This window comes from Dunckerocampus dactyliophorus, chromosome 2 (assembly GCF_027744805.1).
Source record: "Dunckerocampus dactyliophorus isolate RoL2022-P2 chromosome 2, RoL_Ddac_1.1, whole genome shotgun sequence".
In the NCBI taxonomy this organism is placed as follows: domain Eukaryota; kingdom Metazoa; phylum Chordata; class Actinopteri; order Syngnathiformes; family Syngnathidae; genus Dunckerocampus; species Dunckerocampus dactyliophorus.
Window position 1 is genome coordinate 24,588,251 of NC_072820.1, and position 25,631 is coordinate 24,613,881.

The 25,631-nt window shown below is 39.8% G+C and overlaps 1 protein-coding gene across 5 annotated transcripts in view; it reads right to left on the minus strand.

Annotated features, from left to right (window-relative positions):
- Nucleotides 1–973: 973 nt before the first annotated feature.
- Nucleotides 974–25,631, minus strand: part of fam110b (family with sequence similarity 110 member B) — a 29,677-nt gene continuing 5,019 nt past the window's right edge. Inside the window, exons 2-6 of one of the 5 annotated variants that reach the window (XR_008569575.1) lie at nucleotides 14,594–14,734; nucleotides 11,070–11,639; nucleotides 9,655–10,067; nucleotides 6,445–8,511; nucleotides 974–1,140 (exon numbers count right to left, since the gene is read on the minus strand). Coding sequence is in view for 4 of the 5 variants with exons in the window: in XM_054767881.1 (XP_054623856.1) it covers nucleotides 7,602–8,511; nucleotides 9,655–10,067; nucleotides 11,070–11,192 (1,446 nt within the window). In the remaining variant the exon portion in view is untranslated. Of the gene's footprint in view, nucleotides 8,512–9,654; nucleotides 10,068–11,069; nucleotides 11,640–14,593; nucleotides 14,735–22,489; nucleotides 23,954–25,631 lie in introns of those variants that run through there. The other 4 variants (XM_054767881.1, XM_054767882.1, XM_054767883.1 and 1 more) reach the window with 4 other exon arrangements.

Here is a 25,631-nt window from a genome sequence, read left to right on the forward strand (position 1 = left end):
AAAGACAATAAAACCAAAGTCAAGCCAACAGATTAATAAGGTTTCAGTAACGGGCACATTTTCCAATTCATCATGAAATAATAGTATAAGAAAGAGTTGCAAGACCCTGGAGAGGACAAGCGGAATAAAAAATGGATGGATAGATGGATGGAGGTTTTTATTAACATCTACATGTAGGTCATATTTAATGGATTTTTTCACATTTATATATATATATATGTGTGTGTGTGTACATATATACATGTAAATTCATTGTGTTCAGCAAGTAACATTAATCCATTTCATCAAAGTATACACACAGCATATAACTATTTTATACTCAGAGCTCGTGAATACATTGTACACCGTTGTGCGACTAGGCACGCCCACCTTTCGTGCTCACCATAATGGCGGACTTTCTGCTACATGGCATACTACACTGTTCAATTAATTTGCGGTTGACTCCGCAGGCCTGTTGAAGTCTAGTGTCCTTGCTTCTCAGTGTGAACGCACTTATGCACTCAAAACGTGTTAGTATGGAAGTGCACGAATTGAGACGCAGCCTAATTACCTGTATTTTATTTGTATATTGTGTATACACTCATAGCACTTTATTTATTTACTTATTTATTTGTATATTTATTTGTATTAATGTCTCTTCTTTTTGTTGTTGCTTAATTTATTGGTATATATGTTTATGTTTCTTATGTTCTTATTCTTTCTTGTGTTTTCTTTCTTTTCTTGGGAGAATGAACAGAAGATTTTCATTGCATAGTATAACTGCTGTTTTACCATGCACATGACAATAAAACTCTCTTGAATCTTGAATAGTTTTAGCGGTACAGCAATGACACTTCTATCGTTGGAAGGGCCAAATGTGAGAAAAAGTGCACAATACAGTACATGTACCGTTACACCTCTAATATACTGTGTGTATACATATATATATACTGTATATATACTTTGATACAATGTCACACAAAATAAAGGCCAGTGAATGTCAAAAAAGCCATTTATTGAAATAATGCAAACGAGAATGGAAACATGAACATGTTTGTTTTTAATCAAATCAAATGGAACTCTTCCACATCAAAAACACTAAGCATCTTGCTCAGATTAGACAGTTCTTTACTGTGGTGACCAAACAATGCTGTTCTGAATCTGGAAACAGAGAAGAAAAAAAAAACTCATGTTCAACAACCCAAGCCAAATATATACATTTTTCTTACATCATTTAAAGTATCACAGAAGAACTTTTGTCCATCCAAATCTAACAAAGAAAAACATATTGTCGACAGAACCGAGAGCAAAGCATGATGACACTACAAGAACAATACAATACTGTTTTCTTAATGCTGACACGTTGTTCTTTTTCTGGATTCCACAGGAAAGACATACAGCAATGACAGGACAAGGTACGAAATAGCAACATGCTAGCTTAGACTGGACCCCCTTCACTTTTGGAACATAAAAGAAATAGTCCATCAGCTGTCAAAACACAGAGCTTTGTACAGTTCTTGTAAAGCAGGACTTTTTAAAGTGGGGGTCACTGAAATTCAAATGCCCCCCACTTCCATTTTGCCTTTAGTTAGCAGAATTAAAAGATTTTTTCATTCTCTCAGTGCTGACCCACCCAAGGCATGACTTTGAAAACTACTTTAGTAGGGTTGGGCGGATCGAAATATTGATAGTCTGGTCGATACAAGCGTAATGAGATTGGTATTTTTCAGTTTGATGTTTATTTTCAAAAATACATATCTTGTGTTTTTTGGTTGTGTTGTTCTGGTTACATTGTTGATATTATATTTATTTGTTATGTTTTCTACAAACTCTGGGTTTAAGTTGTTGGACACAGGAGCATACCGGTCAACATTTGCATTTGAAAATAAGATACATTTTCCTGTAATTACTTGGTGTCAGGCTGATACCAAAATATGCAGTATCATCCACCCCTATTGTAAAGAAATCTTCTGTCACATATAACGACAGTAAACAGTGTGTTAAACCTTTGGAAGAAATGTGTTTTAATGTACTCAAGTTTGAGTGTGGAGGTTGGAACTTCATGTCCGCAAAGCCACTCAGTTGCCTTTTTTTAAACATCACACAAGCAAACATACTTTCAGTGTGAGTGATCGTGACAATGCAGAGGTAAACGGGATGAGCAGAGCCTTGAGACACTTTGAAGCAATCGTTATCAGACACTTTGATAGCTGCATGCATGATGTACTGTCATTTTGTAGTAAAAGTGCATACAAAACACATTTGTGGCATTTGAGAACACTCCTACTGCACAATGACATGGCCTGGAACTGCGAGTATTGCTATATCGCAGGTGTATCATGTTGTTTTTCCACAGACTGAAATAGTTCCTAGGTATCTCAGTCTGTGTCTGTGACATGCTTCACTCAAAATACCCCAAAGATAAAGAATTTGAGCACCCCACATAACAGCCCTGTTCAGAGCAGTCAGTTTTGGGTGTGTGCTGAAGACTTGTACCAGTGAAACGTAGAAACTTAGGTTTTGGGTTTCAAATGATACCAATTGGGTCATATTAGTGTTTTATGAGATAATTCGTGACATTTGCTGGACTTTTTACTTCAACATTTTATGCCCATTTGCTTGCCCACGCTTTACACCGCCCCCGATCCTAACTTTAAAAAAAACTGTCTGAAATACTACATTTTTGGTAGTAGTATTGTCAAATTTGAAATGGGAGTATGTAAGGACTATGGCCTACTATGACTTTGTAAGCTATGGCCCCTTTGTGGTTTGAAGTCCATACCTAAAAACTAGATATTTTGAAGGCACATTTTTTTCTGACAAAAATACAAGCATTCCTAAAAAAAAAAAAAAAACCTTTCCTCTGCGTGTGAAACTCCTAATCCACTATGTCAGTACCTCTTAGACAGATTCTGACTGTTTGGGATAAACTTGTTAAAAAGAGCCCAAATCCATGCCTCTACTCCCAATGCTTCAATGACAGCTTTTTACAGGCGTTTCAGCCAAAACATCTCAGAATGCTATGGGGTTAAGAGCTTGTGGTTTGAATTGTCTTCTCTCTAAAATTGGTTTGGTTGAGCTTTTAGTTGATATTCTTCCGATTATGCGGATATATAGCACGTGTACAGTGGTGTGAAAAAGTGTTTGCCCACTTACTGATTTCTTTTTTTTTTTTGCATGTTTGCCACACTTCAATGTTTCATATCATCAAATTTAAATATTAGTCAATGACAACACAACTGAACACAAAATGCATTTTTAAAATAAAACCTTTTATTATTAAGGAAAGAAAAAAAAAAAAACCTACATGGCCCTGTGTAAAAAAGTAATTGTCCCCCACCCCAGAAAGAAAGTAATTGAGATCTCTCAGTCTGGAACAGGTTATAAAGCCATTTCTAAAGCTTTGGGACTCCAGCGAACCACAGTGAGAGCCATTATCCACAAATGGTGAAAACATGGAACAGTGGTGAACCTTCCCAGGAGTGGCCCGCCAACCAAAATTACCCCAAGAGCACAGCGATGACTCATCCAAGAGGTAACGAAAGACCCCACAACATCCAAAGAACTGCAGGCCTCACTTGCCTCAGTTAAGGTAAGTCTTCATGACTCCACCATAAGGAAGACACTGGACAAAAATGGCCTGCATGGCAGAGTCCAAGACAAAAAACACTGCTTAGGCCTTTCACGATAACAAATTTTGCTGGATGATATTTGTCCTACAAGTTGTTTATAATGAATAGACATTTTTTTAGACAATTTTTTCATTTAATTATATGGCAAAATAATGAGTATATTGTATCAAAAGAAATAAACTTATAATTCCTCAAGAGTATTTAACATTGTAATTGGAATGTCAGGAGCTTTTAAATAAACAACATAATAAATAAAACAAAAAGACAAAAAAACTCAATGAAAATAAAACGGACTCGCAGTCTCTTTTAGCAAAAATTGCACTTAAATAAAAATCTCAATAATAACCAAAAACAATAAAAAATAGAGTCAGGCTCTGTTAAAAACTCTCTCACACACACACACACATACACACACGGTTATGTAGTGTATTGTTAAACTAATGTAGGGGATTATATTTGAGCTGGTCAACATATCTGTTTTGGCGGAACAAAATGAAATGTTTCTGATGTCCTTCAACAATTGCTTTTTGTGACATGTACGTTCTCCCAGGCAATACTTACTGTGTGTCAAACATTTCTAATATTTTCCAAAAGGTTGGCTTTTCAACCATATTGAAAGGTTGCATTTCTTTTGCAATGTAGTGAACGACACTGTCTGTGAGCGCGTACCATTTTGTGCTGTTTTGTTTTATATTTACTTTGCCGATCAAACGCCTCAGTAAGCGCTGACCGTCTGGATGAATGCTCCGCTGCACCTTCACACGGGGTGTGGCATTTGGCTTAGAAACCACGGCTTTTGTGCCTTCATTCATATTAGCCTTTGCTTGCTAACTCGCACAGTGAACACTCGTCACCCAGCCTGTGTGGTACAGAGAGAGACGATGAATACAAACAGGCATATATGCACATGTCAATTTATCAGGGCGGCAAAATTATTGACTTCGTTTTTTTTAATCGTTTGATTTATCGATTATCGTGACATGCCTACCACTGCTGAACAAAAAGAACATTAAGGCTCGTCTCAATCTTGCCAGAAAACATCTGGAGAATCTCCAAGACCTTTGGGAAAATACTCTGTAGCCTGATGAGACAAAAGTTGAACTTTTTGGAAGGTGTGTGTCCCATTTCATCTGGTGTAAAAGTAACACCGTATTTCAGAAAAAGAACATTACACAAACGGTAAAATATGGTGGTTGTAGTGTGATAGCCCTCCAATTTGGCTGAATTACAACAATTCTGCAAAGATGAGTGGGCCACAATTCTTCCACAGCGCTGTAAGAGACTCACTGCAAGTTATCACAAACGTTTGATTGCAGTTGTTGCTGCTAAGGGTGGCCCAACCACTTATTAGGTTTAGGGTGCAATCACATTTTCACAGAGGACCATGTAGGTTTGGATTTTCTTCCTCCCTTAATAATAAAAAAAACATTTAAAAACTGCAACTTGTGTTCAGTTGTGTTGTCATTGACTAATATTTCAATTTGTTTGATGATCTGAAACATTTAAGTGTGACAAACATGCAAAAAAAAAAAAATGAAATCAGGAAGGGGGCAAACATTTTTTCACACCACTGTATATTGCACAGCAAAGCTGACGCGATCTCCTGTACTGAGACTTGGAGGTTCTAAAGAGGTACAAGTGAGAGAGAGAGCGAGTGAGTCAACGCTCACATGTTGTAATAAGTTTTGTCCAGAAAAAAATTTCTACATTGGACGAAAATACGGGGACGAGTCATCAAGTCAAGATGTCACAGGCCTCAGCCTTAGAGCAGCAGACGGAGATCACGCTGCACTCCTGACCAAGGTCTGGAGCCCCAACAGGAACAGCTAAGAACGGTAAATAAAACAAATCCACTTTGCTCATGTGTGATGTAATTTTGTGTGACAATCTGTGCATCCAACACCACTGCAGTTCTGCCTTGGTTTTGGCTGTGACATGATTGTGGTTCTGTGTCCGTCACTTGCGTGTAAAGACAGTGGCGGATCTCTGCCCACCGAGTTTCCAAGTCAGGGGGGGGAATTTGCTTAATTGTCACAATCCACAGAAATATCTTCTTGAAATAGTTTTTTCCCCTCACAGTTAACATAAAAATTACTTGCTTAAGTCATTTCGGACATGTTTGGAGAGCCACTTGAACTAAGGTTCTAGTTTCTAAATAGTGTCTCCTGCATGCGAGCATCAGTACAATTATTCTGCAACGATACCAATAGAACATTCGAACATTAATTGTTAATTTTCTCCAGATTAGACAACAATCATCTCTTTGAATTGTATTCAGCAGACATTCCCAGCATTTGGATATTTTCAGCCAAATGATCAAGTATCAGGTGCTCTTGAACCACCCAAGGACGCAAATGAGGTTTATTCACTATTGTAACTGCAACTGGACAGTTCACGTTGTCTTAGAAGATGCATGAACTGGTGAAGCCTGCTCGGATGAGATACGAAACAAACGTCTTTTAAGACAATCTGAAGAGTCCAGTTGCGATGGATTCAATGCCCTGAGAAGACTTCTCTTCCTCTCTCAAGGGTCATGTAGACTCAAGAAGCATATTAATGAGAACGCAAGGATCTTCAACACAATTAAATCTTTTAGTATGGGGCTGAAACATGGAGAACCACCGTAACAATCAGACTTATTCATGAAGAATACTAAGACTATCCAGATGTGATCAGCAACCAAGAGTTATGGGAAAGGACAAGTCAGCAGCCCATAGAACAGGAAATACTTGAGAGACGCTGGCATTGGCTAGGACAGTCTCTGAAAACCAAACCAAAACATCACAAGACCAGCACTCAGCTGGAACCCACAGGGAAAAAGGAAATTAAATACCTGGCGATGGGACCAAGAGGTTGATGTCTGGAGGTTGCACGATACCCGGAGGAAAGTGGAGAGACTGGCACAGGACCAGAATCTTGTTGATGGCCGTTGTCCGAAGAGGTTAAGTACCATGAGGCAATGTTTTTCATAACATGACAATGACTTCTGATTCTGTGAAAATCAACCTGTAAGAACTACAGTATCAAGGAACTAAAATACGGGTACATATTGCACCTGCATAACTGAAAGGTCTTAAAGAGCTCTAGTTTCGTTTAATTGATTACACTCACAAAACGACAGCATTTTGATCAGATGAGCATGAATGATATCATAAAAGGCTCTGCTTAAGGGACTAATACACCGCATGAAAACCTGTAACCTGTGTTTTTATTTAGCTACACCAGTGTGGTTCCTCATATAGTGGTCGGGGGAGTTTAGTTCCTCAACTTCCGAGTGTCTATTTGAAATAGGTGAATGACAATGACGTTTTAAGCTCTTAAACCTTGGACTTACATGAAAGGCTTGCTAGAAAAAGACATACTGTGCATCTACGAGGTCCACATGGATGATGATGTTGGGATGACGTAAAGAGGAGACCTTTATGTGAAAATGTACAGATCTTTGCTCCTGGATGGTAAAAGGTACATACCAAACTATGATTATGCTGAACCGTTACACCCCTACTATCTGTTATTTTTGTCTTCATGGGAAAAAATAACAGACAGTTCCGAGATTTGGGGAGTCATTTGTTAAAGTGGATGGACACACCCAAAACTTGACCAAGTACAGGGTACCAGGGCAACTCTTATCCAGTAGTAAAAATACAGTCTGTACATTTTTACATCTACAATAGGCATCAAAGTCTTCTGACTCTGTCTCCTGGACGCCTCCCTGGAGGAGGTGTTCAGGGCCTGTCCGACCTGTAGGAGACCTCAAGGAAGACCAAGGACATGTTGGAGAGACTGTCCCTCAACTGGCCTGGAAATGACCCTGGATCCATCAGGAGGAGCTGGACTAAGAAGTCTGGGCTTCTCTGCTTAGGCTGCTGCCCCCACAACTCGAACCGGAATAAGCAGAAGAAGATTGATGGATGGATGGATGTCTGTTTCTAGCAAGCCCAGGCTTTAAGAGTTTAAATCTGTCAAGAAGCACTTGTTTGTTGGCTGTTGCTAAACATGTGAAACCTTTTGCGTCTCTCTCGCCTGTTTGATGCTGTACAGCCACTTGATGACTCTCGCGTTCCGTTCTACAGCAGAGATGCCGTAAGGAACTCGCTCCCCAGCCTCCTCGTCCTCATCTTCACCCTCGTCCCCGTCCGACAGGCCGTCGTTAGAGGACTGCCGGGACTGGTCACAGTCTGAGGAAATCATGGATGCTGATCGCATGTTGAAGCTGACGATATCTGAATTTGCCCGGCAAAAGTTCTCTGAACCAACTGCTTCCAGCTCCTCTGGGTCGAGGCCGCAATAGTTAAAAAAACGTTCCACATCAGCTCCAGCCCGGGCGTACCGGTCCGACAGGTCTGATTTTGACCTGTGTAGGGAGGAGCGACGTGCTACAGAGGAACCAAGCTCTAATTCCAGATTGGGATCTGTTGAAGGATTGACGGTATCTCCTACATCACATGACAGCGACTGAGGGGTGGCATTATCACATAGCAATGGGGATACATTTGGACGAGGAGGAGGAAGCGACAACGAGAGGGCAGGAGGTGGAAGGGAGGCAGGGTTTGGTTTAGGGGGCAGCGGTGGAGCCGAGGAGCTGCTAGATCGAGCGGTACGGAGCGGCTTGCCGTTGCACAGTCGCAGGAGGTCCGAGGAAGAGTGGGAGGTCAGTAGCGGTGGAAGTGGAGACTGTGATCGATCCATAACCCGTCCTTCACCGCCTCTCTCGTCCAGTACTCTTCTGCTGAGATTGAGGTTTCCCACCAGCTGTGGACTGCACCGCCCACCGCTGTTCATGGGTGGTACCTTCAAGGAATGGGAAAATGAGCGCAAGGAGTGTGAGGTGCTTGGACTGGGAGCAGAGTCTTGCGGTTGCTCATTGAGAGCCATTGTGGATCGGTAGGTTAATGGCATCCTAGGGGCAGAAAACAAATAAAAACAAAGTGTTAGAGAGAAAACAAAATCAAATAAAAAATATGCCATCCATATTCATAACTATTTCATTCATTATATGAATAAATCTAAATGTATATAAATAAATTTCTCTTAGATAGATTTATAAAGCATACATCCATCCAAACAGTGGGGAAAATAAGTATTTGATCCTCAACAATAAGGCGTTTACAGGTCAGCTGCAAGACATAATCTCTGCAGCCAGTCCCTCGGCCTCCTCCTAGTGGGGCATGCCAGGAAAATCTCACCAGGGAGGTGTATGGGAATCATCTGGAATCTATGCCGAGCCATCTGAAATGGCTCCTCTTCATGTGAATGATCAGCGGTTCTATTGAGTCCACCCCGGATGACCGAGCTTCTCACCCTATTTTAAAAGGGTGAGTCCAGTCACCCTAAGGACACAATTTTGGCTGCTTGTATCCTCAATCTTTCCTTTTTGACCACTACCCAAAACTCGTTACCATAGGTGAGGATAGGAATGTAGAAGGAACGGTGTCAAATTTAGAGCTTTCCCTTCTGGCTCAGTTCTCTCTTCACCATGATGGTACGGGACCGATCTGCCGATCACTCACTGACCAATCATGAGTAATACCGTGAGATACTTGAACACCTCCACCTTAGGCAAGACCTGACACCCAACGCGTAGGGTGCAGTCCACCCTTTTCCGGCTGAGAGCCATGGCCTTAGATTTTGAGGTGTTCAGTCTCATCCCAGAAGCGTCACACTCGCCTGTAAACGATTCCCAGAAACACTGAAGGTCACAGCTTTCGTCCACAAATAGCAGAGACAATACACAAACGTGTATGGCTCAGTCAAGTAGTCAAACACATGAACATTATGAATAGGACACGTAGCTTTTTACACGTGAACAACATATTTAGCTATCACTTGGGGTTTACTCCCTTGTGTTGCCACCTATTTCGACAATAATAGCTGTTTGTCCAGTCATTTTCAGTGGATTGTAATCATTTTAGTAGTATTGTCCCTTGAGGATATGATATATACAATGTTGCTGAAATGAGAGTGGTGTACTCCCTTTTGTGCTGTATATTGTTTGAATAAGGCAGTGATTTGCTTGAAAAAGTAGCACAGTTTGATCACTTACCCCGAGGGTGTCCAACTCCTTGTCATTCCCCCAGATGACCTCATCAACACGGCGCTCTTAGCTCCACCACGAAGCCCCTCAGGGCCTGCTCCTGAAGAAGATGATGAATTCAGGAGATTTTTGAGGATCTCCAGATTTAAATTCTCCCGTTTTCCGCTGCCGCTGCTGGTCGCACATTTGTCGGACTTGGCATTGTTGTTCGAAGGTTTGAAAGGGACATCGCCTCCATGTCCTCCGCCGCACATTCCAGTGCCTCTCTTAGACAAAAGGGTAAGCTCAAGGGGGGGCTTGGCTGGAATTTGGGGTTTGATTGGTTCCTGTTTAGCATTGATAACTTCCTGGCTCTTAACATACTTGGCCTTGTCTGCTTCTAGTCTCTCAACAGCACTGAGGCGTTTTGGGTTGGGTTCAACCTGAAACAGATACATCCAACATTCAAACTGGGGTATGTTGAATTCACAAGTAGAGTTCCTCTGCAAGACGTGTCGCTAAAGCAGGGGTGTCCAAAGTGCGACCCGGGGGCCACTTGTGGTCGGTCGATATTTTTTATCGGCCCGCGGCACATTCTAAAAATACTGTGTGTTGTAATGTAAAACAGGAAAACTAAAAAGGAAAAACCAACAGCAAAAACGGAAAAATTTGTAGTAATTTTACAAGAATAAAGTCTGTTAAGAGAAAAAAGTTGTAATCCTACGAGAATAACACTCTAATATTATGAGAAAAAATATCATTTTAGTAGCACAAAGTTAAAAGATAAAGGAAAAATTACTATTATGATGATCATTTTTTAAGATTGGAATATTATTAGAAATAAAAACAATAAATAAAAGGTGCAGTTTTTGGAAATTTAGGTTGTGGAAAAAGTTATAATATGGAAATTAAGTCAAAATATTACGGGACTAAAACCATAATTTTGTGAGGAAAACTGACATGAAGAATGTTGAAATACACCAGAAAAAACAGAAATGGAAAAAGTAGCTGTAATTTTACAAGAATAAAGTCCAAATTTTATGAGAAAAAAGTTGCACATTCACAAGAATAAACTCGCAAGGTTACGATGAACGTCATTTTAGTAGCATAGAGTTGAAATATTAAAGAAAAAAATTGTTATTTTTTATAATTTGTAATATGAGAAACAAACTAAAAGAAAATTAGACTGGGGAAAAAAGCTATATTCTGGTCATAACGTCAAAATATTACAAGAAGAAAATTTATGAAGATTATTTTCAGAAAGCTGAATTATTTGGAAAATTAAATAAAATAATACCCATTCCGTTACATCCCCAGTAAAGCAATAAAGTGCATATGTGGAATCAAATCAAATTGTTGTTGGTGAAAAAATTCCTCTGAGACTTAAATGAAGCATTGTCAGTGGTTGTTAGTGTTGCTTTCAGTGCTCCACGGTAGACCAGTACCTGTCTCCTGAAGTAGTCTGGACCCTTGTTAAGAATACGAAGGGGTACAGCGGAACTGAAGGGCGTCGCAGTGCCAGCGGCCTTGCTATCTGGCAGAGCTGGAGCAAGTGTCTCTGTTGGCATGGCAATGTAGTGGCTGGGGTGGCCGGCCGTGGTGGCAGCAGGAGCAGGGGGGTTGACAGAGGGTGGGGTCACTAAAGGACCCCCAAAACATGAAGACAAGAGTTGGACAAGAGAAAAGCTAGAAACAGAGAAACACCCTCACCATCACCTATGGGAAGCAGTGAGCCAGACTCTGCACGAATTCTAAAGTATTCCCGACAGAATGCTTTGCTTCAGTGACCTCAATTGCTTTTACTGGTGTTGGGTGTTTCCAGTTTCCAGTGATCTATGCATGAGGCATGATGGATGGAAAATGAAAGAAGACACAAGAAAATTGGTATGTAGTGTGGTGTGGATGAGCACTTCCACAGAGCCAAAGGAACACCTGAGGATGGGTCATAAAGGAAAACTAGCCCCCCTCTGCCACTCAACCCTTGCTTTAGCTCCCCCTTCAGTTCGCCTCAATATCTGAAATAGAGCATAAGAGGGATAAACAGGATGAGAAACAAATGTGTGAGAAATAAATGTCTAGGGACCAAGGTGTCACCTTGACCACCCATTACATCTTTGGCCACTACAAGTATTGTGTTATTGTGCTAAGGGGGACATTATGGAAAATATACTTTTTGTTGCTTGTATACATACACTATGTATACACATATTTGGGTCTCTGGAGTGCTTGCCCACCCACCCATCAAGTGTGTGGAAAAACATTTAAAAATCAGCAGTAATTTTACAAGAATAGTCCAAATATGAGAAAAAAAGATTTTATGGGAATAGAGTCATAATATTATGACACAAAATAATGTCATTTTAGTAGCATAAAGTTGAAATAAAAAAAAAATGTTTTTTTAAAAGTCGTAATATTATGAGAAATAAAAAAAAACAACAAATCAAGTTGTCATTTTTACAAAATTAGGTTTGCGGAAAAAATTATGTTACGAAAATAAAGTCAAAATATAGGAATGAAGTCACCATTACTAGAAGAAAATTTGAAATAGTTGAAAAAAACAAGAGTAGAAACTGAAAAAAACAGCTTTCATTTTACAAGAAGAGTCTAAATATTAAAAGAAAAAAATGTTTTCTAATGAGAAAAAAGATCACAATTTTATGGGAATAAACTTGTAATATTATGGAAGGAAGAATAACGCCATTTTAGCAGCATCGACTTGATATATTAAAGAAAAAATACGTTATTTTTTAACAAAACAGTAACAAACAAAAACCAAAATACATTTGTCATTTTTGAAAAATTATGCTGACAGGGCCCTTTGAAATTAATTTTATTTTGTCCCAAATTCCGTTTTTTTCCATTGAATTTTGTTTTTTTACATTTTTGCTTTTTGGGTTACTGAATAAAATGTCCATTAATTAAATGCAAAAATCCTTACATTTACTGATACAATACATTATTGGCAAATTTTGCCCAGTAATTCAGAAGTGGATGTAGCCTGGCTAACTTTTCTAATGGGACATCAGCCTTTGCACACATTGCTACAATGCCTGGACTCGTGATTAAGGAAGATGTAGTCACGGATGCAATACCAATTGAATTATTAATGTAAGATATTTTTTATGACACCCTTATTTGGTTTACACAATCAGAGGGGATGTGGCAAACAGCACTCTTATTTTGAAGGCCGGAAGTGTATTCTCTGTGTTGAGAATGTCTGCTTACGGTTAACTCTTGTCTTTTTCCACTCAGAACTTGAATGCCATTAGCGTCCATTGTAAAACACTCCTTATGTTAAAGTGGTAAAACACAAGAAAATATAAATAACGGAGAAAATATATGTACTCATCCAGCCTGAGTGGCACACACACAGCTGCACTAGCATACTCTGCTAAACTAAGCCAACTCCACTAGTTTCCATTCAGTCCATTCCGTAAGAGGAGTTTCTGCCAACTTTCGCCGGTGTTTTAGGTCGCCACTTCGACATGTTCAGTTCGGGAGGGGGCGGTTTCGTGATGAGAGTCCGCCACGATTGAGTAGTCCACAGGGGAAATACTTCCCCACACGGACATTGCTTCTCCTCAGGATGACAGCATTTCATTTACATTATGTCAATTTCCGTGAGATTCCGTGTTTCACAGTAAATTCTGTTTTTATTGGCCAATTCCACGATTCATTTCAAAAGGAAATCATAGGGCACTTGGTTGGGGAAAAAGTAATAAAATTATGAGAATAAAGCATTTCATTTACATTATGTCAATTTTTGTGAGATTCCTCGTTTAACAGGAAATTCCATTTTTATTGTCCAATTCCGCAATTCGGTTAACAAGGAAATCATAGGGCCCTCGGTTGGGGAAAAAGGAATACAATTGTAAAGTCATACATTACGAGAAGAAAATTTTTGAAAATTATTTGAGAAGAAAGTTGAAATATTTTGAAAATAAAAAAACAAGAGCAAAAATGTGGAAAAAAGAGCAAACAGTAAGATACTAATAATATTTTTCACCTATATCACAAAGCTGAGATGCATTCTTTTTCTTGAAATATACTCTGTATAACTTCTACAAATATCAAAGTGGCTCTTGCATCCTTTCATTTTTCAGTACGTGGCCCTTGCTGGAAACAGTTTGGACGCCCCGTCCTAAAATCTTTGCCCTATGTTTTATTTTATTATAATCACGATCAACAAATTAAAGGTAAAATCACAAAATCACTTGTCCATCCATCCATCCATCCATTTTCTGTACCACTTCTCAAAATCATTCAAAGATTTCGAAAATGTTCAAGTTATGTATTGGTATCTGCAATACTGACCCTGTATTTATTTGGTATTGGATCAATACTTATTCAATACAGATCCTGCTATGAAACAATTTGTTCAATTTGCATGCCTGATATCTACTTTTAGTCACAAATGCTAAACATTCCCACCACACCGAGACCACCTCATTCAGATGGTCTCAAACCGGCTGAGTTGGGATGCTGCGTTCACACCTGGCCAAACGAACTACACAAACGGAATAAAATGAAGCAAAAAAACCCCACATGTCTCTCCTACTCTTCTTCTCTTTCCTCTTGCTTTAGGTCTCTCTCCAAAGACCTGGGCCCACAGCCAAGACACAAAAGAAAACACACACGCACGCAACGCACGCATATACACACACACACACACACACACACACACACACACACACACACAGACAGAGTGTCCTTCCGGGCCATTCGTTTCCTGTGTTAACAGAGACATATAGGGCAAAGCAACCATGCTCTCAGCCATTGGGACCCAGCAAATCCCACATTCCCACATAAGTAGTCAGGACACTTGCTGTTACATTTGAGTAAACATTGTGTTGTGGTGTACAACAACATAAACACATGTACACTTCAGTTCAGTCATGCTTGGTATAGCAGGAAGAAGCACTGAAAAAAACATGCTTAATATTAATGCAAAAAAAGAAAACGTTCTTACCAGAGTGGTAATGTTTGATTGCACAGCATTGGATTGTAAATTCAACAAACTGCCACTTCGGTGATTCTCATTTTTACTGGTTGGTAGAACCTGCTCTCTTCTTCTCCACCAGTTGTTGCTGGGTGTCAGTCTGAACAGTAGCTGTCAATAAAAGATACATCACCAACAGGAAGTCAGTCTGTGTGTCCTACATAATTTCTGCAACTGCTCTCATTCAGATGACAATGTTTTTTGCTTCTGTATGGTTAAAAAGCTAAATAATGATCGCAGAACGAGAAGAAATATGCCAAATATTTGGCAATTAAAATGTCATAAACACTTAGAATGAAGAAAGAAAAAATGATACAGGCACCTAAATGGATACCATGAAGCTAAAATGAAAAGCCATTTGGACCGCCACCGAAGTATTTGGCGCTATCACATTATAATAGAACTGTCTGAGCAGCTTTTTGTTACACCTTCATCCAGTATATTGCAAGCAATAGCCCACAATTGAATAAATGAAAGACATGTCTTATTCACGGCACAAATAAAAAAAATAAGCATCACAAGATGTAACAGGTAACAATAATTAACTACCATTCAATGTTGGTAACAACGACTAAGCTCTAACAGCAAACACATAACTTCAACTGTTGTGTGCTCACAAGACATGCTGGGCATTCCAGGGGCAACAATATTAACTGCAGGATAAATAAAAACAAACAAAAATTTTGCCGGCCTCGATAAATTGACATGTGCACACGTGTTTGTTGGTGCTAGCAAGTGCTGCAAGTGAGTGTCGTGAGGAGTAACAAGCAAGCAAACAAAAATTGGTGAGTCTCCTGAAAGGGGTCCAGTAACAGTGCAGTTACTTCGAGGGTCATGTAGGGCCCTATAATTTCCGCGTTAACGGAATCGTTGAACTGGCCAATAAAAACGGAATCTATTGTTAAACGCGGAATCTCGTGGATAGTGACATCGTGAATTAAATGCTGTAATATACTGTAGAAATTTTTTGGTTCTGTTTTTTTTTTTCTCCTCTACATACTGTAACCAGCCACTACAAGTGAACATGTAAGTTTTGTTATAGATATAGACATCTTACAGCTGAGTTAGTTTATCCGTTATCAGAATAATACAGATGAATGTTGCATTATCCGTGTATCGCTGCAGACATCTGTTCGCCACTGACTTGGCCACAGAGTCACAAAAGCGATTCAACCACGATCAATTGCATGTAGCGGAAACTCTGAATATTTCATTACAAAATATCCAAGTGGTCCTTGCATCCTGTCATTTTTTTCAGTACGTTGCTGTAAACGTAATACTTGATCAGGCCAATGTGCCAACATTCCATTGATTTCCTAGCTTCCCTCCTGTTACAATGGTTAAAACACACACACACACACACACACACACACACACACACACACATACGCCTGATCTGATGCTGACCTTTCCACAGGCGGCAAAGCAAAGTCATTGATGCTTGAGCCAAAACCCCTCTCCATGACTCACTGCAATACCATAACCTCTCCACTTCCACCCTGCTCATCTTTCTTCTCTCCCGTCTCCTCCCACACATTCTCAGCAGGCACTGGACAGGCTGCTTCAAAGCAGGAGCTAACAATAGGGAACCATCGGCATATTGCTATAGTGCTCATATTTGAAACCCTCCTAATGCTTCTAAAGTCATACTTAAAAGAAAATGTAAAGATGTCCTTGAACTATTTAGAGTAGCTACACAGCTTTGGTCTCTTTTGAAAGCTAACAGAATTTTTCTTCTCTACAGTCACAATCTGTGTATGTGGTTCTGACACTGACAAATAAGAGTTTGAATGCACTGACAGAGGGATTTCTTTCAGGTTGGCCGATAATTTATTTATAATTTATTGCCAACAAGCATTAAAGTGAAATAGGCTGTTCATCAGCTGATGAAAAGTTTAACACTATAGCTCAAAAAAACCCAAAACCCCCTCAAATAGAAATAACATTTTCAAAAAAGGACTCAGTAATGAGTGGCTGGGCCATTCTTGTTAATCGCCTCAAAAATGGGTTTGGGCATGCTTGATGCCAGTTTCCATGAGGTATTGATTCCATGAATGTTGCTCCAGGTGGTGAGAAGATGGCTTCACGGAGGCCATCCACTGTCTGGAACTTCCCTTACCATCCATCTCCAAATGTTCTCAATTGGATTTAGATCAGGGGCACATGCAGGATGGTCCAAAAGAGTGAGCTTATTCCTCTGGAAGAGGTCCTTTGTCAGGCGGGCATTGTGAACTGTTGTCCTGTTGAAAAACCCAGTCATTACCCCACAGATGAGGGCCTTCAGTCATGAGGGATGTCCGCTGCAACATCTCCACATAGCCAACTGCCATTTGACACCCCTGCGCTACGTGAAGCTCCATTGTTTAACTGAAGGAAAAAACACCCCAGATCGTGATGGCGCCCCCTCCACTGTGCCGTGTGGAAAACATCTCAAGTGGGATCTCCTTGTCATGACAGTAACGTTGGAAGCCATCAGGACTGTCAAGGATACATTTTTTCTCATCAGAGATTAAAACTTTCTTCCACTTTTCAATGTCCCATGTTTGGTGCTCTCGTGCAAATTTAAAATGGGCAATTTTGTAGCGTTGAAGGAGACGAGGCCTTTGAAGACATTTTTTCTTCTTAAAACCCTCCTCTCACAGATGCTGTCTGATGGTTATTGGACTGCACTTGGCACCAGTAACAACCTTCATTTGGGCCGTGTCCTGAGCCAATCGGATCCTTCGGCTCAGGGCCGGTGACACTTTTTGGGGTCTACCACTTGACTTTTTTTCCCCATAATCCTCAGGATCTTTGAAGAAGTTAAAAATGACTGTCTTACTGCATCCAACCTCAGCAGCAGCCATACCCAGGCCTGATTACTGCAACACCTGTTCTCAATCAAGAAATCACTTAAATAGGACCTGCCTGACAAAGATGGAACAGTGTGAATTTTCCCAGGAGTGGTCGACCAAACAAAATCACCCCAAGAGTGCAGTGATGACTCATCCAAGAGGTCACAAAAGACCCCACAACAACATCCAAAGAACTGACATGCCTCACTTACCTCAGTTAAGGTCAGTGTTCATGACTCTTGGAAAGACACTTGGAAAAAACAGCCTGCATGGTAAAGTTCCAAGACGAAAGCCACTGCTGAACAAAAAGGCTCGTCTCAATTTTGCCAGAAAACATCTTCATGATCCCCAAGACCTTTGGGAAAATGCTCTGTGGTCTGAGAAGACAAAAGTTGAACTTTTTGGAAGGTGTGTGTCCCATTACATTTGGCGTAAAAGTAACGGCGTATTTCAGAAAAAGAACATCATACCAACAGTAAAATATGGTGGTGGTAGTGTGATGGTCTGGGGCAGTTGTGCTGCTTCAGGACCTGGAAGACTTGCTGTGATAAATGGAACCATGAATTCTGCTGTCTACCAAAAAATCCTGAAGGAGCTTGTCTGGCCGTCTGTTTGTGACCTCAAGCTTAAACAAACTTGGGTTCTGCAGCAGGACAATGATCCAAAACAAAGTCCACCTCTGAATGGCTGAAGAAAAACAAAGTGAAGACTTTTGAGTGGCCTAGTCAAAGTCCTGACCTGAATCCTATTGAGATGCTGTGGCATGACCTTACAAAGGCGGTTCATGCTGGAAAACTTTTCACTGTGGCTGAATTACAACAATTCTGTAAAAATTAGTGGGCCAAAATTCCTCCACAGCGCTGTAAGAGACTCAGCAAGTTATTGCAAACGCTTGATTGCAGTTGTTGCTGCTGAGGGTGGCCCAACCAGTTATTAGGGTTGGGGTCAATCACTTTTTCACACTGGACCATGTAGGTTTGGCCATGTAGCACTTTTAATAAAAAGTTTCATTTAAAAACTGCATTTGTCACTAAATGTGACAAACATGCAAAAAAATAAAATATCAGGAAGAGGGCAAACACCTTTTCACACCACTGCATGCGTGCGTGCGTGCGTGCGTGCACACACACACACACACACACACACACACACACACACACACACACACACATTTGTTTGTTGATACATACATACATACATGAATGATATCAACTATTCTAATGACCTGTAAACTTTGAAACTGTGAATGTGAAATCACATTAGTATTTATAATAGTAGTTACAAAGTTTACCACTTAGATTTTATATATGCAATATGTTTTATAGTAAGAGGTAGATAATTTTATTGTGTGCACCACTGATATACATGTACAATGTACATAAATACTAATTTATAAATAAAATAAATACATATATTCTGTTCATAAGAGGAGGTAGAGCTTTGGGACAAAGTAGCCCACAGGCTGAGAGTGTGAGGACCCCTGTGCTATATAGATACATTTATAGCCCATTATTTACATATTGACCACAATTAATTTGAAATAAAATATCTATCAAATATCATAAAAACGTTTCACTACACTTTGTTTAGAAAAACGGGCACCGGAATCCGTCTGCCCTATTGGCACTTGACAGATAAGGACTGTAAGAAAAGGCAGAGAGAAAGGCATTTCAAGTTAATTAATGTATTTTTTTGTTCAAGCCTGTGGAAGCGACTGTAATTTTGACATTATTACCAACAGTAAATTTAAATATTAAAAAAAATTCCTGCCACAGCGACACAGCAACGGCACGACACAGCGGCGGAAGTCCGCCTCCCATGCAGCCCACCACCACAGCTTTAAAAAAATCCTAGGGGAAACCCTGAGACAGAGGAGGTAGTAAGTACTCCAGAACTTGGAACACCTGTATTACCTGAATTAGTTGCAACTGCCAAGGCCTGATCAACCTCCATTTCTGCAGAAAAGCTTTAAATTGTTGACCCATTTTGTGGTCCCTGAAACAGGCCTTTTTGTATAATTCAGTTTTTTTTAACAGCGTATGAACGCACATTGTGTTCTGATTAGCTAAGGGAGAACCCGCGCATTGTGTGCTGTGTCCTTATTGGCTAAGGGAGAACCCGCCCATAGTCTTCTGCATCCTGATTGGCTATAGACCATTGTCAGTCAATCTCCTTGTTTCCTGTTGTCATTATCCGTAATCGTGATGACGGAAAATCCTCATTATGTATTCACTCTTCAAGCTCTGTGATTGGCCAGTCACAGACAGCGACCACCCCTCCCTAGACATATCCACAAATGCATAGCAACATAATATCTCAGCTATCACCAGTACACTAAACACATTGAAATAGCATGCTAACAATATAATAAATTGGTGACAATGCTGCTTCTGCATAGCTGCTGTAATAGAGCGCATGTGGGAGCGGTGGTGTGGTGCCATGGTCTGTGTGACGGAGAACAGCAGAGAGTGCCGATGGAGACAAATGGCTCAAAAGAAAACAGCCAAGAGGGGAAAAGAGAGGAAAGGGCCTAAAAAAAAACTACAGAAGTTGTCAAAAGTTTGGGATCATTTCAAACTCAAAAAGACAGACAATGTAGTTTGCACTTTCAATGGAGCTGGCATTCCACAAAAGTACTCCATCCATGCTGCAGTACACCACCAGAAAGCACCCTGCCTATTTACACAGCAATCAGAAACAAGGAAAAAGCCTATTTTCGCAGAAAACGCCATCGTATATGCTTGACATCGTATATGCATAAAGAAAGCTCTAAACGATTTCTCGAGTAATTCGAGTACCTCGATTACAAAAATAATGGAGGAATGTTCTCTGCCTCAAGAAATCATCATGTGTGCTTATGTCACCCATGTGTTGAAAAAGAGGAAAAATAGAAGAGGTGAGGTAAGCGAGGTAAGCGAGGTAAGCGACAATGATGACGAAAGAGGACAAAAACGATTCAAGTAGACAGAAAATGTCAAAAGCGCGGGAGCATTTCAGGCTAAACAGCAGGTTGAACATTGTGATGTGTATCCGTTGTAACGCAGCACTCACGTACCACCACAGAATCTTCTATGTTGCAGCCTCTCCAAACACACCCAGAGTGGAGTGAAAGACCGCAGACAAGTTAAATTAACGTAGTGCAAATCAATGCGATGAACGTTAATGTACCTTACTAACATAACATAGCTGTGTGAAGGACTAGCTTTTTCTTCATTATGACAGATGTGTGGCTACTTTATGATGACGGTTTGCCCTTAAGGGTAATGGGACTTCATACAGAGTTTATTTCATGTGCAAAAAGACAGCACTGTGAGTTAAGACGATGGAAAATAGTAGCTGGTCATTTCTAGCAGACAATACTGTGTAATAGAACATGGAAGTGTGTGTCTCACTCTCTTGGTTTATAGATGACATATCATAATATGCTCCACTACAGTAGGTGTCTTCATTTTAGTTTGAACAAAACAAACATATGAAGAAGATTTGTCTTATTTCTAGTCAGCCGGTCTAAGTTTAGGGTTTATAAATGCACAGCCATCAACATAATGTAATATTGGGGGTGCATAATAAATGTCGGACGATATGAAGAATTATGATGTCATAGCGATAAATTAAAGACATTAAAGAATAGCTCTGATAACCAATGATTTAAAAAAAAAAAAAAAACGCTCCAATGAGGCGAGGTCACCCTTACTGTGCTGTAGGTAGGTTAGCGTGAGCAAATCAAGCGCTTCTTTTCTCCTACATGTGACGTGCTGTAAACAAACATTATGTCAATCATGTGGGATCTTACCAATGCTTCAGACACCTCACACCCGAGCTAGTAGTTAGCTACAGTAGTTCTGCAAACACTTCACGTCGAGAGAAAAAAAACTCATCAAAGCCTCAACACACCAAACCCCACCAGACACCCAAAAGAGGCCACAACGGTGCCCCAAAAGCCCACGCAGATGCCCACGCCGCCAAAGAAGCTGCCCTAAAGCCAGCCGCAAAGAAAGGGCCGGAGCCATTCACATTGCTGTGGCGTCTCCGCCATTGCCGAAGACACCGGCCCCAGACGGCCAGCAAACCACATCGTCCCACGGTTTGTACTTCTGGGTCGGTGCTATTTTTTTGGTTTTGTTAACTGTGATGTCACGATATTTGGTAATGGAAGTGGCACCACCGAACTAAGTTTTGTTGTATATTGTGTGCAATGCCAATAAACATCTATCTATCTATTTGGAAAAATATACAGGTATGCTTTGTCAAATCCAACTTTGTTACGTTACGTATCTGTATCGGCCTTGAGAAGCAGGAAGTTATTGGTTATCAGTATCGGCTTATCGGGCATCCTAGTGAATATGTAATTTAGTCTTAATAATGTCAATCAATTGTCAATTTACCTTCTTTTTCAGTAACTCATTACAATCTGGGATGGATAAATTCATTTACAAAGCACCGTTATGAAATTTATCAGACCCCAGAAAATACAGTGTTTGTGAATTTAAGAAATAAAACTGTTGATCAACCAAAAAAAAAGGAAACTAATTGGTTGTTCATTTTTAAGTGAAATGTCTTATTTTCTCGTGTATTTAGAATTAGTCTTTAACCAAGCAAAAATGTTTTCGATTACTTAATTAATCAAATTAAGATTAATCAAATGAATTTTCAGTAGAATACCCAAATAGAAAAATATTTGATAGCTGCAGCCTGCATATCTGCAGTTTGTATGATAATGCTAACCAGTTACCAAATATCAAACACCACTTCTCCAATTAATACCTCATTGATGACTTCATTTATCAAAGAAATTAATCAATTGATTCTGCAAGGGCAGAGGCACCCTCCTCCCAAAAATAAGAAACAGATTAGAATAGCCAGTTCTGTCTTGAGCCAACCTTTACACCCAGTGAGTGAAAAATTACCAAGCTTTCATCGTGCATGACCAACACATTCCTGTTCTTTTAGCGAAAGGGAAAGAATATGAATCATGACCCTATCTGAAAATATTAACACCACTGTAACACCATATTGAAAGCAAAGGGCTTACCACAAGAACAGTTCCTGGAATTCCACACAGTTATCAAGCATTTGGTAATCTGATGCAGGAGGAAGCACGCAATCAAGGTACACATTGTTGCCCATGGCTAAAGTGGGTCTGACCGTCACTCACAATGAGCTTAGTAACATTATTTATGACTGTAAAATACATTCCTTCAAATGTATATACACTGAATATGGCAGAAAATAGTCAGAAAACCTCAAAGAGTAACTCCTTGGAGCAGCAGTGAAGCTTCTGGCTTGAACTCTTGGCGAAGGTTGGACGCACTAAGCTAAAGCACACTTCTATCCAAGCTAATGGGTTTAGCTTACAGACTTACAGTACTTAAACACCATTCTTGGAACATCACTCTTCCTATTTGTATGTCACATTGGGGTAATTAATTATTTTATCACGTTATTTAAGTAGTTGTTATTACTTTTCTGTGAGAAAGACAAACAGGCTGATGCTAACGCAAGAGTGATCAAGGTAAGTTCCAAGAAAAATCCCTAAGGTCAGCCGTCATGTGCATGGAACATAACTGTACAACTGTGCTTTCATTACACTTCTTGATAAGTCAAGTGGTCCAGAACAGATGTATAACCTCAGCATCCCATGAGACCCCTTAATAAAGTTTCACTTTTATATGTATAAGAGGTCAGCGAGGTCTAGGCTCCTGACAGATGCGTGCATGTTTCATCCAGTGCTGCACTGACATTGCTGAGTTACAGCGGGTAAAAGTATTATCAAAAGGATCTGTAGGAGAAGGTAGTTGAATGGTATATAACAGGAAATGGGGTATAAAAAGAAGAGAATGCCAATGAGCAGTTTTCAACTCGAAGAAGTTGAAAATGATTGATTCAGGTAGACCAACAAAAATTTCTGCCACAACTACGACAATAATCCTATTTATAACATGTTAGGCCTGGGCGATAAACAGAAAATTTACCCTTACCGAAATTTACCACAATAACTATGATAACTAATGCTATGTTCATTCCCCTTTAAGACGAGGTACCGTGACTCCACTCATCCAGCCTGAACAAGAAGGGAAACAGAAGATGAGGGAACGGCTGATGGTTCAAATGAAGAAGCGGCTGTACAGTGCCAGCATTTCACCCGCATGTGCGCCTAGAAATAGACTGTGGGAGTAGAAAAAAATAAAAAGGGAGCACACGTGCACCTATGTTTTTCAACCCTTTCATTCGCATATTGCTCCTGAAATAACTCCATACAAAGTGAATCAAACTAGAGTAACATTTTGGCGCAAGTCTCCTACAACTTTTCTTGGTTCACATCGGCAACTTGCTATGTTATCAGTTGGATATTGAAGCGCTGCAGGAAAGATGACTGCTCTCTGTGACGTACTATAGTGCTTTACCACTCATGCGCTAAAAATACTTTGCTTTCTACTCCGAATGATACTAAAAACTAAGAATACAATTACTTGACTTGAAATTATACGGATTTTTAAAGCATTTAAAAAAACAAAAGAACATGTACATCATGGCCAATTATGCAAAATTGACAATTCACAAATAAAGAACAAGAAAATAACATTATAAAAGCGTCTATAGGAAACCATGATTAGTTTGCTGTTGGTAGCAGTTTTTAAGGATTCCATGCTTTATTTGATGTCACGAATAGCTACACGGCTACAAGAACATGTGAAATTCTCTTTTCTTTGTGTAAATGATCATTTTGATGATGGTTATCTATCCAGTTTCTAAAGCCAACATGGCACACACATGTAGGCAAATAACATGACAATGTAATGTCTGGAATTGAATAGAATTGTTAGAAGCACATTATGTAAATGGCGCGTTGTTGGCGATTTTTGGAGGTTTTTCCAGAACGCTTTATCAGGGGAATAGGTGCGTCCCATTACGTGCAGTATATGTCATTGAAAGTAATGTTTGCCAGTTGGTCAATAAATCAACAAAAAGCAGTTAATTTGCATTTCCTATATAAGATATATAGTGGTCGGGGATTTATAGTGCATTTATCGTTATCAAGGTAAAACTGCCCGATTTATCGTGATATTGACTTGAGGTCATATTGCCCAGCCCTAAAACATGTTAACTTTGACAGCACTATTCAAAGTATATCAGAACTGCAGCTGACAGACTCAAAATGACATTGGACTGAAAAAATCCAAATTGTTTATGTTTGCCTGCACTAAATCATCCAGCATTAGTCATGAAGAATGCACACAGAAGCAGTGCATTGTCAGCAAGCCTGACATTCGGCCTCCGATGTCAAATTCCATCACTTATACCAGACTGCATGACAAGGTTTATACCCTCAGATCAAGGAAATGTGATTTACCAATGTATAAAACAAAGACAAGCACAACAGCAAATTAAATGCACTAAATGAAGAATGACTCACCATCAGATTGTTTTCCACAGAGAACACAAAAATATTGTGATTTGATGTGCGTGATTGACAGGCAGCGTGTTTTTACTGTCTATTTTTTTGGTAACTGCCAAACCTCTTCAAAAGTCTGAGGTTTTTGGTGCCATTATGGAATTTTCTGGATAATTCTTTTTAACTTTAATCCAAATGATGAAACACCACCAACCAGGGCTCCAGACATTTTTTTCCTCTGAGCACAGTGGTCCCCTAACTTAAAATTTGAGGAGCGCAAGCAGAACATTTTGGGGTGCACGCGGAAATCGACTTGCAAAGTAAACATTCACATTTCATCTCATTTTCACTGTATTACTGATAAATATTATTAACTTCAATACTGCCCTCTTTTCACGCACACACAACGGCCTGTCTTCTTCTTCTTTGGTGTTTGTCTCCTTTCTTTCTCTTTAGAAATGTTGTAGTTGTAGTCAATATGTATTCTTTACTTGCGTATCTTGCTTGCTGCTGTAACAAGTGATTTTCCCCGCTGTGGGTTTGGTTTGGTTTAGTTTAGTTTAGTTTATTTGAACATGAAGGTTACAATGGAATACATCTCATGAATCATTCTTTGACAGTTCCACATGTCCAAAAGGAGTAGGAAGAAGCAAAGCTTATAAAGCTTATGGGATAAATAAATAAAGTACAAATAGGAGTTCATGTCGTTTGGCAAACTATCTCATTTGTGCGTTACTGTCAACTACTAAACTGAAGTGTGTGGCAGTTTGTCGGCAACAAA